The sequence below is a fragment of the Mus caroli genome, unplaced genomic scaffold, assembly GCF_978045245.1.
Source record: "Mus caroli unplaced genomic scaffold, Mus_caroli_1 scaffold_13, whole genome shotgun sequence".
In the NCBI taxonomy this organism is placed as follows: domain Eukaryota; kingdom Metazoa; phylum Chordata; class Mammalia; order Rodentia; family Muridae; genus Mus; species Mus caroli.
The window spans coordinates 99,823,219-99,837,932 of record NW_028227268.1 but is presented as its reverse complement, the minus strand read 5'-3'; the positions used below and the strand labels follow the sequence as shown (position 1 = coordinate 99,837,932).

The 14,714-nt window shown below is 36.6% G+C and overlaps 1 protein-coding gene across 6 annotated transcripts in view; it reads right to left on the bottom strand.

The window, feature by feature from the left end:
* Positions 1-14,714, bottom strand: part of Sanbr (SANT and BTB domain regulator of CSR) — a 59,111-nt gene that overhangs the window by 41,262 nt on the left and 3,135 nt on the right. For 5 of the 6 annotated variants that reach the window (XM_029483703.2, XM_029483705.2, XM_021177240.2 and 2 more), the window contains 5 exons: positions 12,889-13,047; positions 9,056-9,242; positions 6,481-6,574; positions 4,261-4,499; positions 1,180-1,238 (listed from right to left, as the gene is read on the bottom strand). In XM_029483703.2, the coding sequence (XP_029339563.1) occupies positions 1,180-1,238; positions 4,261-4,499; positions 6,481-6,574; positions 9,056-9,242; positions 12,889-13,038 (729 nt within the window). In that variant the 5' untranslated portion in view covers positions 13,039-13,047. The remainder of the gene's footprint in view (positions 1-1,179; positions 1,239-4,260; positions 4,500-6,480; positions 6,575-9,055; positions 9,243-12,888; positions 13,048-14,714) is intronic. The other variant, XM_029483708.2, reaches the window with a different exon arrangement.

The following is a 14,714-nucleotide window of genomic DNA, read 5'->3' as shown; positions in this document are numbered from 1 at the left end:
ACTCTAAATTTTATTTCCTGTACTCCTTGCTTGAAGCCAATATAACCAGCTCCCTGAGGAGTATAAGGAATACGGTACCCAGTAAACTCCAAACAAACCAATAAGCTCATCTGCCAACACAGCGAAGTAGTATTCAGCGCTGTATAGTTTTATCAGGAACAAATGCCAAACATTTATTTAAATAATAACTATAAAATATCAGTCATGAAACATATGAAACCATTTGAATTCTAAAGATTTTTTTTTTTACTTTTTTAAAGATTTATTTATTATTATATCTAAGTACACTGTAGCTGTCTTCAGATGCACCAGAAGAAGATGTCAGATCTCATTATGGATGGTTGTGAGGCACCATGTGGTTGCTGAGATTTGAACTCAGAACCTTCGGAAGAGCAGTCGGTGCTCTTAACCACTGAGCCATCTCTCCAATCCTATTGTTTTGGTTTTATGGCATCAAGTTTGACTATGCATTCCATGCTGACCCAGATATTTATAAATAAAAAATAAATATATTTAATATTGTAGCTTGAAATAGATGTATATATATATATATATATATATATATATTATAGTTTTATATTTGATCAGCCATTCTTAAACAGTAGATTTGAACTATGATATAAACACAAAACTATACTGTTTAGTAGTTGGATATTTGTTTTTGGTTTATTGAACTATAAGTGAAAGACAGAATAAAACATGCCTAAAAAGCCAGTCAGTGGTGGCACATGGCTTTAATCCCAGCACTTGGGAGGCAGAGACAAGCAGATCTCTGAGGTGAATGCCAGCCTGGTCTATAGAGTGAATTCTAGGACAGCCAGGGCTATACACAAACACAAACACACACACACACAAACCTATCTCGAAAACAAACAAACAAGCAAACAGCAACAACAAAAGTCTAAAACAATATATTCCAATTAATTTTCCTTTTGTTAGTGTTAGAACAAAAATCTTGGGATAAAATTTATTGTTTAGTCTCAAATTATACAATGGTTGCTCCAATTATAGACATAACAGACAAAGTGATACCTAGTAGTCTTAACCCCTTCTCACCAGAACAAAGGATCGTTACAAAGGGTTCTGCTGAACTAACAACTATTTTGCTTTCTATGCATTTAAAGGGGGCAAAAGCACTAGGTCAATAAAGGGGCTTAAATGTTTAAAATGAATACTTACTAGTGAATCCATCTTCAAAAACTCTGACGAAATAAGGATTGAAATGACATTTCCTGGCTCTAATAAAAAGAAAGAACATGAAATTTCCTTTTGCTATTTAACTCAGTCTTCTCTTTTCATCTTAAAAGAGTATGTTACTTTAATAAAAATTGATATTCCTTGTTTATATCAGTTAACTTGGCTACAAGAGAGAGAAGATTCAATGTTAAATCATAGGATATAGAGAGACTTGGCAAACTGTTCTTGAATTAGAGTCACATTAAGTACAAAGATCATGACATGCAAAGGTCACAGTGAGAAAAGTTAAACAATGATCAGTGAGAGCATTAATTAGGGAAGTTATTTCTAAAAGGCATTCAGTGCTGGCAAATAAATGTTCAAATGTAAAAGACTCTGAAATGTAATAAAAAATTTACTGACAAAAAGCTCAAGTTACAAGTTACTGCCACACTAAGTGGGTCCCCAGGCACACAGATAGGGGAAGAAGATAAATATATCATCTCTATGAAATATATTTATGAAGAAAAACCCCAGCCATTTTCCATCATTCTGGTACTGAAATCATTCTAACCCTTTGTAGCAGAACAATGGGTAAGTAATTCCAACATTTCCCAAGTAACAGTTCTAGTTAAAGGCTCTCAGGCTGGCGAGAAAGCTTCTTGGGAAATTGTTCTTGAGGATACACCATCCAATCAAGAAGCCGTGGCTTAACTAAAGGAGATTTAAGTAAGCATCCTCGTACCTTTCTTGGTTAAGATAAAGACTGCTTCTGGAAAAAAAATATATTTATAGCAGTGACTATTTCTTTGACTTTTACTATATAGACATGAATATGCTGCAGTAAAGAAATTTTGATGTGTGTGTGTATAATCTTACTTTTTTCACAACAGGCTACTATTCACCACAAAGAGGTATGTGTATACACACACACACCACACCACACACACACACACACATATATATTTATGACTAGATAATCTGAAATCTGGTCTTTGGCTTGAATTTTTTAAAAGACAATTTAAAATGTTTAAAAAAACATTTATTTTTTTCTATGTGGGTATTTTGCATGTATACATGCCTGTACTGTGTACATGCAGTACCTGAGGAATACAGAAAAGGGCACAGGATCTCCTAAAACTGGAGTTACAGATGGTTGTGAGCCATCATACTGGGAATCTAAGCTATGTGCCCTGTCATAGAGCAGACAACACTCTTAACCACAGAGCCATCTCTCCAGCTTGGCTGAAAAATCTTAGAATTAGAATTTTTATTTAGAAATCTTTCCCACTAGTTTTGTCACTATAATATAAAATTTTATAAATCTTTTCAATATCATAAGCATATTATTAGGAGTTTTTTGTTTGCCTGCAGTGCTAAGAATTGAACCCAAGTCCTCATGAATGCTGGGTGAACACTTTACCACTGAGCCATACTCCCAACCTCTATTATGTGTTTGAAAATACTCTGATATTGCCTAGTACATAGATTGTATTATTTCTTATATAAATTTATGCTCATTGAAAGATTAGTTATTATTCTTTTTTTCAATTAATATTATAACATGTAAAATAATGGGTTTCATTGTGACATCATCATATGTACATGTCCCTTAACAGTTATCTTATTATCACTAAGAATACTGTTTCTCAAATTTTTAGTTTCAGGACTTCTTTACAATCTTAAAAACAGAGACTCCTAAACAGCTTGCTTATGTGGTCATATGTATCAGTATCTACCATATTAGAAATTATGTAAGGAGAGAAATTTTTAGAAGTCTATTTTAAAATACAATAATCCTAATACTTGTAAACATGTTTTTGTGAAAAATATCTTCAAAATGAGAAAGACACAGTGAGTGGCACTCAACGACTTTCCTGTGAATCTCTTCAATGTCTAACTCAACTGACTGCAGAATTCTCATGTCTGTTTCGTTGTTCTTTCTGAGATAGACTCTCACTCTGTATCTCAGGCTGGCCTTGAACTCGTGGCAATACTCTTGTCTCAGCATCCCATGTGCTGGAATTATAAGCATGAACCACCATGTCTGGCTTCATATCAGCTTCTTCTGCATTCAATTTGTGTGCTGTTAAGCTAAAACATGATAAGTAGTATTTTCCTGAAGGTTGAGTGTAACAGAATCTGAATCCTATCAATAAACTGCTACTTTGCTCAGTGACTCAGCTCTCATTGTGAGGAAGTCATTAACCCTTTAGAGAGTTTCTTTTTTAGCCACTGCACAATTCTCATTTGGAAAAGGCTGGCTACTGAATTACACGTGTTCTGAATATTCAGACACTTTATTGGAAAGAGGTATTTAAAAGCCATTGTGTTAATAAGAGTAGCAGTATTTCAACAGAAAAGGCTTTGTATATGGAGAAGCTATCAGTAACACTGGAGCAGGTACATTTTCTAAAACTCTAATATCACTTGAGAATTTGGCCTTTTATCACTAATCACATACTATCGACTATTTTCCTTTACATGACTAGCTTATTTATTTATATAAAAAGTGTCAGGCACCTGTCTGAATAATCATAACTTATGAAAGTTGTTTTTTCAAGTTAGCATGTTTTTCTACTTTTAAATGTCAGCTGGTTTAGCTCATAACTGTACAAGTGATTTCCTTTTAGACAGTCATGTACTGGTATATACCAGAAGTCCTGAGGACAACTACCCGAGTCCAGAAAGGATGAATACTCAGCGGCTGAGACTTAATAAAGTCATTTTTACTGCTTCATCAAGAACAAGTGAACCTACATTTTTTCCCCCGTCCCTTTTTTAACTATGAGTGCATGGTATAGAGAAAATGAGAATACAGTTTGCAGTCCTTCTTTGATCTGGGCTACAAAGCTCAACAATCTTGTTTGTACACCATTGCCTTTTCACATTCCAAACAAACCTTGTGCGAATTTTGTTAACCTATAGGCCTTTTTAAGAGTCTCTAGAATCCTTTCTAGGATGTATAAAGCATCAGTTTCTGTATTATGAGAATAAATATTAACATTCAAATAAACTCCTACATCTCAGTTTAGGCCTGAAGCAGCCACCAGATGACATAAGCAACAGATTATTATTTTTTACCTAAAGCGGGAATCTCACAATCTTTACTCTCCTTAGTGTTCCTTTTAACATATTTTATCAGCCAGTTGAAAATGTGAACATCGCAATGAACTGAAATGTCCACTTCTTCCCAGCGCTGCGCATCCATGGATAAATATTCAGCAAAGTACTTCATTTCTGATATCAAAAGATCTCGTGGACAAATAAAATCTTCTTTTAAGCTTTTTGCTTCATCACACACATGGATCACCATGTTTGGCCTTCATAAGAAAATGTTACACAGAAATGAGATTGTTAGAACGTGAGAAGAGGCAAGAGTACTGACATTTAGTGGAGGTTAGACAACAAGGGATTTGAAGAGTTGGACCACAGAAGTCTATTTTACAGGGTTTGATATTCAGGATTTCCCCTTTCTTGTCTATCTAATTGTTCCTCAGATTGTGGTTAATTTTAGCAAGCTACCCACTTAATAAAGTAATTTAAAATGTTGTTACTAAAGGACTAATAGTTTGACAGCTTAAATTTTATTATTCAAGTTTAATTCCCATAGAGTGGGTAAATAATAGACTTTGATTCTTGTGTAATGACTAACATCTTTACACCTTTGAAAAAGAAAAAAATATCTAAAATGATTCAAATTTAAATCAAATTAAAAACCAGTATCACTTAGCTACTTTTAGCATCAGCAGAGTTTGGGTCCAGGCATTCATGAAATACGTATTAATGAGTACAGATTTAGTAAGTTTAGATAATGCATCTGAAAGTTTGCTTCAAAAATTAGATACTCCTTGAGTTTACCTTCTTTAAAAGTGATACATTTTTCTGGGTATGGCAACTCATATGCATAATCCTAGGCATGGGAACCTAAAGTGATGGACAGATTGCCATGAGTTGGAAGCCAGTCTGCATTACATAGTGAGTACCAGGCCATCTTGGGCTACAGAGTGACATCCTGTATCCAAAATGCAAAAGTCAACTAAAAGAAAAAAAAAGTAGGGGTAGGGATATAGCTCAGTTGGTAAAGTACATGGAACTTAATTCCCAGGGCCCACTTTCAAAAGCTCAGTGCGATGACACACTTTGTAACTCCAGAGCTGGGGAGGTCAGGACCTGGCCACTTCCAGCCTAGACAACCTGGAAAGTTCCAAGACAGAAAGAACCTGTCTCAAAAAAAAAAAAAAAAAAAAAAAAAAAAAAAGGCACTGTCATATATATAAATAAAAACAAAAACCCTGATGCACTGTCTTCATGTCTACAAAAAGGAAATAGGAAGAAATAAGTACTACAAATGTGAATTACTTTGTACTTAATTCAATTTCAGAAATTCCAAATACAAAATCAGTGTTTTACATACAATTGAGATATGAGAAAAATATTGTAGTCAAAACCAGGCCAACAAGACAGCTCAGTGGGAAGATGCTTGCTGCCAAGCCTGATGGCCTCAGTTTAATCCCTGGGATCCAACTGGTGGTGGGACACATCCCACAGTGGCACACTCAGACTCGGAATGAATTTTAAAGGGCTGCAGATACTGCTCAGTGGCTGAGGGCTTTGCTACCATAGACAGTACCTAGGCTTAAGACTCCACACCAGGAAGAAAGGGAGAGTGGGGAGAAGAAAAGTAGCTAAGTAGATGAATTTTGTCATACGTAAACTAATTAATATGTCATATTGATAAAGCTGCTATTATAAATCTACCAAACCTAGAGATACAGGAAGGATATTTCTTATATGATATACTGTTTGCCAAAACAAGTAATCATTTACTGTGCATGCAACTTGTCCTACAAGAAATAATCACAACAATTCAAAATATCAAAAGCTGAAGCATACTGAAATACATTTATTTTTAAATATCTGTATAGAATTATATTAAAATGGTTCTAAAATAAACATTTAATCTCATTAATAAACTTCAAGAACTACTTAAAAGATTTTTCTTTGGGCATTGAAATTTACTTTTCAATGTTCTGTGTTACTAGATGTTATTTCTAATTTTTTTTAAATGTCAATTAATTTTTGATGAAACCCCCCCAAAATGTATAAATAACACAAGCAAGTGATGTGTTAGGTATTATTTTTGTTGTTCACGCAGGGATGATTCTGACTTGAGGTTCAGCAATTGTGTAATGTAAACCCCTAAAGTATGGTAACTGTTGTACATTAGCACCAACCATGTACTTTCACAGTTAGAGGTAGTATCAGTATTAAATCTCATCCAACAAACAACTAGCCTCCTACCCTTCAGATTCTCCAGTCTCTTCTCCAGCATTATGAGCAGTACAGTTTTCACTTTCTGAAGAGCAATTCCTTGTGGTAGCTATACTATGTCTTCCTTAAATACAGAAACAGACACATACAAAAAAAGGGGGATGGGTTAGAATTTCTAGCTGAGAATGGGTTTTACTTAAAGCATGGTAACATGGTAAATGCAGTTTCCAAGGCAGTTAAGGTGGTATTTGTCAGGTGGCATTCTTGCTTTAATGTTAATATTTTAAAGGCAAATGGAAGAAACATAGAAAATGAATCATAAACTGCTAATGTTATAGTGAACACTTTCAAAAGATTATGATGTAGTATTCCAAACTAAGTCGAGGGTTCAAAAGCACAGCATAGCCTCTTCTTCCCGAAGTAAATTTCTTTTCTTTTCTTTTTTTTTAAAATTTTTTATTAGATATTTTCATTTACATTTCAAATGCTATCCCGAAAGTCCCCTATAGCCTCCCCCTGCCCTGCTCACCAACCCACACACTCCTGCCTCCTGGCCCTGGCATTCCCCTGTACTGGGGCACATAATCTTTGCAAGACCAAGGGCCTCTCCTCCCAGTGATGGCCACCTAGGCCATCCTCTGCTACATATGCAGCTAGAGACACGAGCTCTGGGGGTACTGGTTAGTTCATATTATTGTTCCTACTACAGGGTTACAGACCCCTTCAGCTCCTTGGGTACTTTCTCTAGCTCCTCCATTGGGGGCCCCGTGTTCCATCCAATAGATGACTGTGAGCATCTAGTTCTGTACTTGCCAGGCACTGGCATAGCCTCACAAGAGACAGCTTTATCAGGGCCCTTTCAGCAAAATCTTGCTGGCATATGCAATAGTGTCTGCGTTTGGTGGCTGACTATGGGATGGACCCCCGGGTGGGGCAGTCTCTGGATGGTTCTTCCTTCCGTCTCAGCTCCAAACTGTCTCTGTAACTCCTTCCATGGGTATTTTGTTCCCCATTCTAAGGAGGAATGAAGTATCCACACTTTGGTCTTCCTTCTTCTTGAGTTTCATGTGTTTTAAAAATTGTATCTTGAGCATTCTAAGTTTCTGGGCTAATATCCACTTATCAGTGAGTGTATATCATGTGAGTTTTTTGTAATTGGGTTACCTCACTCAGGATGATATTCTCCAGATCCATCCATTTGCCTAAGAATTTCATAAGTTTATTGTTTTTAATAGCTGAGTAGTACTCCACTGTGTAAATGTGCCACATTTTCTGTATCCATTCCTCTGTTGAGGGACATCTGGGTTCTTTCCAGCTTCTGGCTATTATAAATAAGGCTTCTATGAACATAGTGGAGCATGTGTCCTTAAATTTCTATTTCAACATTCTGACAGCTGCTGAAATGAAAGTAACTCATTCTGTGGGCTTCTAAAGCCTGTGACTTCCAAACCTAATTCCAGAAAACGTATCTTCAGCCTTGTCACCGTGTCACTTGAATTTCTGTTAAGTGAATAAGACTGGCTGTAAGAAAAAGGTGATGTAAAAGATGAGCAAGATTCTCTACTGGTTTTGCTTTGTCTTGAAGTAGTCTGGCCTGGCAGCATATTCCTATAATCCCAGCCGTTGGGAAGCAGTGGTAGGCTCGATCTCAGTGAGTTCTAAACCAGCTTGGTTTACATAGTAATTTTGGGGACAGCCAAGACTACATAGAGAGATCCTATCGCTAAATAAACAAAATAAAATTTTTAAGTGGCTATGGTGGTACATGCTTTTATACTAGCACTCAAGATCATCCTCAGATATAGAACAGGTTTGAGGCCAGTCTGGGCTACATGGAACTTTGTCTCTCTCTCTCTCTCTCTCTCTCTCTCTCTCTCTCTCTCTCTCTCACACACACACACACACACACACACACACACACACGTAAAAGTAAAAAACAGGTCTGAGTACAGCTGGACTTACAAATTGACTCTGATTTAGTTCTGGGAGAAGAAAAGTCTTCTACTCTTTTAGGTGGAAAAATACAAATAAACAATGAGCAAAGGAGAGAAAATGAAACATACATTTGCTATGAAACATCTATGTAAAATTCATTTAAAATAAATAAATGAAGAGTAGGAATATAGTTCAGTGGTAAAAGACGTATCCAGCATGAGTGAGGTTATACCAGCACTGCGTAAGCTGGGTGTGATGATATAAGCCTCTCAGTACTTGGGAGATAGAGGCAGGAAACTCAGAAGTCTAAGGTCATTCTCAACTACGTAGTGAGTTCAAGTCCAGCCTGAGATACATGACGCCCTTTCTCAAAAAACAAAGTCATAACAAAAAAACAATATGTGAAAAACTAGGATGACAAACTGAAGTGATTTTAGTGTGGTTAAAATTTAGTTATGGAAAAATTACTTAACCTATATATTTAAAGTTAAGGTTTTTGAAAAACAACAAAGACAATGGGAAATTTTAAGATTTACAAAGATAAAACACTAACAGATTTTTACACCAGTGTTTGAATTAGTCTTTAAACAAAGAAAGGAAGGTTGACTAGAACTTACAAAATGTAGAATTTTTATAAGGACAAGTACTACATTATATTTTATAACCTTACCTGCTTTAGAAACTGTATCTTGATCAACAGGAGTCTCTTGAAAATCTCCTTGTGTGTCCAGAAGTGAAGATTTAATGTAAGTGGCTAAAGTTTCAACAGGACCCTCTCCAGTAGCCATTAAAGGGTTATACTGGTTGTCAACAGGTGAACTTCCACAGCTCTTTAGCTCATCAAACCTTTTTACACACTTCAATGATATAAAATGGCAAAAATGCAGGTTAGATAAAGACAAAACAAACAAAACAACAATAACAACCAAACAACCAATAAAACAAAACCATTTTGTATAAAAATGGAACACTGGTACTTCCTGTGCTAATCAAAAAATTTAAAAAGCACATAATGATTTTATACAAGTTTACTATCTTAATACATGTTTATTATCATTGAGTAGTACTATAAGAGTAACCATTAAGTAATCATGAATGATAATCTTCAGTCAATAAAATTTAATGATATATTGTTGAGTGACCTAGTAGGAAAGAAGATGTATTATTCATAGTTTTGAATAATCAACTTCAATATCATTAGGGTTATATAACTATAGTTAAGGCATAGTAAAAATAATGGAAAAAGATATTTTTTGACTTCTAATTTAACATAATTCATTTTAAGATTATTTTAGATTTATTTATTTGACTTAAAATGTGCAAGTGTTTTGCCTGCATGTATGTATGTGCACCATGTAAATGCTTGATGCCCACAGCAGCCAGGAGAAGGTGCTGCACCCCTGGCAGTGGGATTATAGGTGGTTATAAGCCTCTGGATGAGCGCTGTAACTGAGTCATGAACCATCTCCCTGTACCTAAAGATACTCCGCTATATTTTTTTGTTGGGGGGAACGTGAACAAAATTTGTATATTTTAATATGTGAGATTCTGCAACTTAATTTTTCCTCCTTTAAAAGTCAGAGTATGGATGGACCATCTAGGGACTGCCAAACCTGGGGATCCATTCCATAATCAGGCTCTAAACGCTGACACCATTGCATACACCAGCAAGATTTTGCTGAAAGGACCCAGATATAGCTGTCTCTTGTAAGACTATGCCGGGGCCTAGCAAACACAGAAGTGGATAATCACAGTCAACTATTGGATGGATCACAGGGCCCCCAATGGAGGAGCTGGAGAAAATACCCAAGGAGCTAAAGGGATCTGCAACCCTATAGGAGGAACAACAATATGAACTAAGCAGTACTCCCGGAGCTCTTGTCTCTAGCTGCATATGTAGCAGAAGATGGCCTAGTCGGCCATCATTGGGAAGAGAGGCCCCTTGGTCTTGCAAACTTTATATGCCTCAGTACAGTGGAAGGCCAGGGCCAAGAAGTGGGAGTGGGTGGGTAGGGGAGTGGGTGGGGGGAGGGTCTGGGAGACTCTTGGGATAGCATTTGAAATGTAAATGAAGAAAATACCTAATTAAAAAAATGTCAGAGTAGAAGTTGTTTTTAAACATGTGTTAACTCAGGGCTAGAGAGATAGCTAAATGGTTAAGATCACTAGATGTTCTTTCAAAAAACCCAGGTTCAATTCCTATAACCCACATAGCTCATACCCATCTGTTAATTCCAGTTCCAGGGCCTCCAAGGGTACCAGGTACATGGTACAAACACATGCAGACAAAACATCCCAGACATAAAATATTTAAATAACAAAGTAAAAAATACTTAACTCAAAGGAATCATGTACATATGCTCTTGAAGAAGAGTAAAGATTATCTTTATCAGCTATATTTCCCTTTGGTATATATCTGTTATCACTTGACAATATTAGTAAATAAAATACTTGGCTTTTGGCTTTTATTTTTGTATTATGTGTTTCCATCAGGAATAATACCTAATTCTGTCATCATCTAAGTATTAACCAGGCCTGACCTTGCTTAGCTTTGGAGATCAAATGAGACTGGGTATGTTCTGAGTGGTATGGCCATAGAATTCACCCTAACCTGGGATTAGGAACTGAACCCACTGTCTGATGACAGTACTAGCTGAGTTACTAAGCAATACCCCTCGCCCTAATAAAATCTAATTCCAACTTTTACTGGAAAGCAAATCCAGGGGGATGTGACTTGTAACACTATATTTTCTTTTCTTCTACTACATATCTCAGGCTATTGTTGTACTAAGGACTGATCCCAGGGCCTCAGACATACTAGGGAAGCAGTCTACCTAGGAAGGTGCCAAAGCTGCCAAGGAGGCCACTGAAGGAAGCAACACTGACAGAAACAAAACTATCTTGGACTAGACAATGCCTAATGGTGAAGGGGAGGCCACAGAGTTTTCCTAGAAGGCAGGGGTGACAGGCTACAACAACAACAACAACAACAACAACAAAAAGAAATAAATCTGACTCTCCCCTGCGCAGCTGTTCTGTCCTTGTCTACCCTCTTCCATTTGAAACAAATGTTTCCACTGTTACCCATTAGATGGCAGAACCTCCTGAGGCCATTTCATGACAGTGGTCCTGTGGTCTACTTGGAGTCCATCTAGGCAACATGTTAACACAGATTTTCCCTGCTAAGTTTGACTGGATATTCATATACACTTTTCAAGGAGATAAATGATAGAGATGGCCTTTCTTGTTATGTTTTAAGTTCATATTTGAATTCTGTTTCATCTCATGTACAAAACCATTTTTTACATAAATAGTTTTTGTTGTTTTTTGTCTGTGTCTGGACTGTAAAAGATGGAATGTTTTACTATGATTTTTACTTCAGTGACATTAAGACAAATTAGAAGTCCTAAGCTGAAGGAAAAAAAAAAAAAAAAAAAACAGAACAAGAAAACCCAACACCGAGAGTAAATAAGTAAAAATGAAACCATCAATGGAATTATTGGATACTGTAATTCCAGTACTCCAGAGGCTGAGGCAGGAGGATCTTTATGAGTTCCAGGCCAGCCTGGACTTCATAGTGAGTTCCAGGTATAGTGGTGCACTCTTATAATTCCAACATTTTGGAGGTTAAGGCAGAAGATACTTCACCCTGAGTTATGTTGTAAATTTCATATAAAAAAAACCCCACAAAAATCAGGGGCTGAAGAGATGGCTAAGTGGTTAAGAGCACTGGCTGCTCTTCCATTGGATCCAGGTTCAATTCCTGGCAACTCATCATTGTCTGTAACTCCAGTTCTAGGAGAGTCTGACTCCCTCACACTAATGCACATAAAATAGAATTAAGTAAGTTATATTCAATAACCCACCAAAACCAAAGCATAACAAAAACTGGTTTCTAAATCTCAAACTAGTGTCCATGAGTGTACTAAAAGACTATGTTTCTCCTATAAGAATTCTTAAAGTTTGATTCTGAGTATAAAATTAATAAAGTCAATTATGTTATCAGGATGACTAGCCTGTTAATATTTCAGAGTCCATTTGCTTTTCTCCTTATAATTTAATCTATACTGTTATGCTTTAAATGTTCATCACAACAGGATGATGGTGGCACATGCCTTTAATCCCAGAGCTGGGGAGGCAGAGGCAGGTAGATCTGAGTTCAAGGCCAGCCTGTGTTCTTATATTACTTGTTTGTCTATAAAAAAAATTATTTATTTATTTATGTGGCTGTCCTGGAACTTGCTCTGTACTAGGCTAGCCTCAAACTCCTGAGTGTTAGGATTATATTAATGTTTCAGAAGATATAATGCTCTCTTCTGGTCTCCTTTAGCACTATAAGAAGGTGGTGCACAGAAATCAATGAAGTAAAACACTAACACAAAATAAAATAGATATAATTTTTTTACTTAGATGTTTCTTTCCATCTCACTGGGCGGAGCATCTGTTTTCCTGTGCTGCTGCTGCCATCTGTACTTCAGGAGGGGCCCAGAGACTGTTACTCACCTCTTTGGGCGTTAATCCAGGCACAAGCCTTGCCACAGTTTCCCAGTTGATGGTCTGAGGGATTCCAATCAATGGGTAAAGGATCATATCCAATACCATTTGGTTATTATTATTCAGGAAATTATTGTTTTCTGGATATCCACGACTCATCTTTTAGAGCTAGAAATAGGGAAAACACACAGTATTATTACATCTGAAATTCAGATGTTTCCAGAACATTGTGGACTAGTTATAGTCCATTCCTAAAAGTTACCTGCCACTATATAAAGAAAAAAAAAAACTGGTATAAAGCAAACACCAAATACTCATCTAAAATTGCTTCAAACATAAAAGCTTTGAATATTATGACTTGAAAGATAAGTACATATAAGAATGATTAAATATCTAGTAAAAAGGCAGAATCTTTTGTTTGTTTATTTGTTTCAAGATGGGGTTTCTCTATGTAGCCCTGGCTGTCCTGGAACTCACTCTGTATACCAGGCTGGCTTCAAATTCAGAAATTCACCTGGCTCTGCCTCCTGAGTGCTGGGCTTAAGGGCGTGCGCCACCACTGCCTGGCTTAAAAGGCAGAATCTTAGTGGCAAACTCCAGGTGACAGGTATTTGGGTTTTTATTAAAAACAACAAAACAAAACAAAATAAAACAAAACAAACTTTGTCTCTGCTATATGTTAAATTTTTTCCAAATAAAATGTCCAGGAAAAGTTGAGTGTACTTTATTTTCTGAAAAAGTCACTAAGCATGCAGTTTATATACTGACTATTCATAGATAATATCATCAAACCATGAAGAAATCAAAATACGAAGCTTGCTGAACGTAGTATAATTTCACTCTGTTCCTAAATAATTCCCTCCTATTTTTTCCTTGAGTGAATGCTCATGGCACAAATAATGTACCATGGCTGAGCATGCTGAAGTTGTAGACATAATGAAATGAAATAGCCTAGCAACTTAACATAGCAGTTAATATATCTGTGGTTGTTATAATGATGTCTATCTATTATAGTGGTTAGTTTTGTATGTTTGAAACAACTTCTCTCTGGAAAGTTCTTTTTCAACACTATTTTCTGAAGCAATGTGAAACTGACTGACTGATCTGGCAGAAAATGGGTACTGGAAAAAACCTAAGAGCCAAGAGGGAGGCAGCCATGGAGAGGCACAGGAGCCTGTGATCGCTATGAAAGCAGAGCTTGTCCTGATTTTACAACATAAGGAAACAGGTTTGGAGGAGTTAAGTAATTTGAACAATGCCATAGATCTAATAAGATGCAGAGTAAGGGTTCACTTTTCAATCTATGTTCTCTTCATTCTCTAAGGAGAAGTAGAGAGGTAGAGATGGTGGTCTAGGATGGAAAGGACAGACTCTAACAGACTAGAAAGCCAATTATGTTTCAATGACACAACCCTGAAAGCTTTGGCCCATGAGGCAGGCTGGGGAAATTATAAAAAGAAAGGAAAGAAAAAGAAACTACCTGTCCAAAGCTAAAATATTTCAGGAAGTTCTTTATGTTAATAGATTTAAGACATACTATTTTATCCGCGCATTTACGAATACTCCATTATGTGTTAGGCACTGAAGCTGAAGTTGGAACACAGAATTAAAGAAGAAAACACTGGTAAAGGTTTATGGCTAGTCATGTTTTCTTAGTTTAGCTGTCTTAGTTTCTAGCTTGGGAATACCACTTGAAAATAGGAGATGCTAGCCGGGCGTGGTGGTGCACGCCTTTAATCCCAGCACTCGGGAGGCAGAGGCAGGCAAATTTCTGAGTTAGAGGCCAGCCTGGTCTACAGAGTGAGTTCCAGGGCAGCCAGGGCTACACAGAGAAA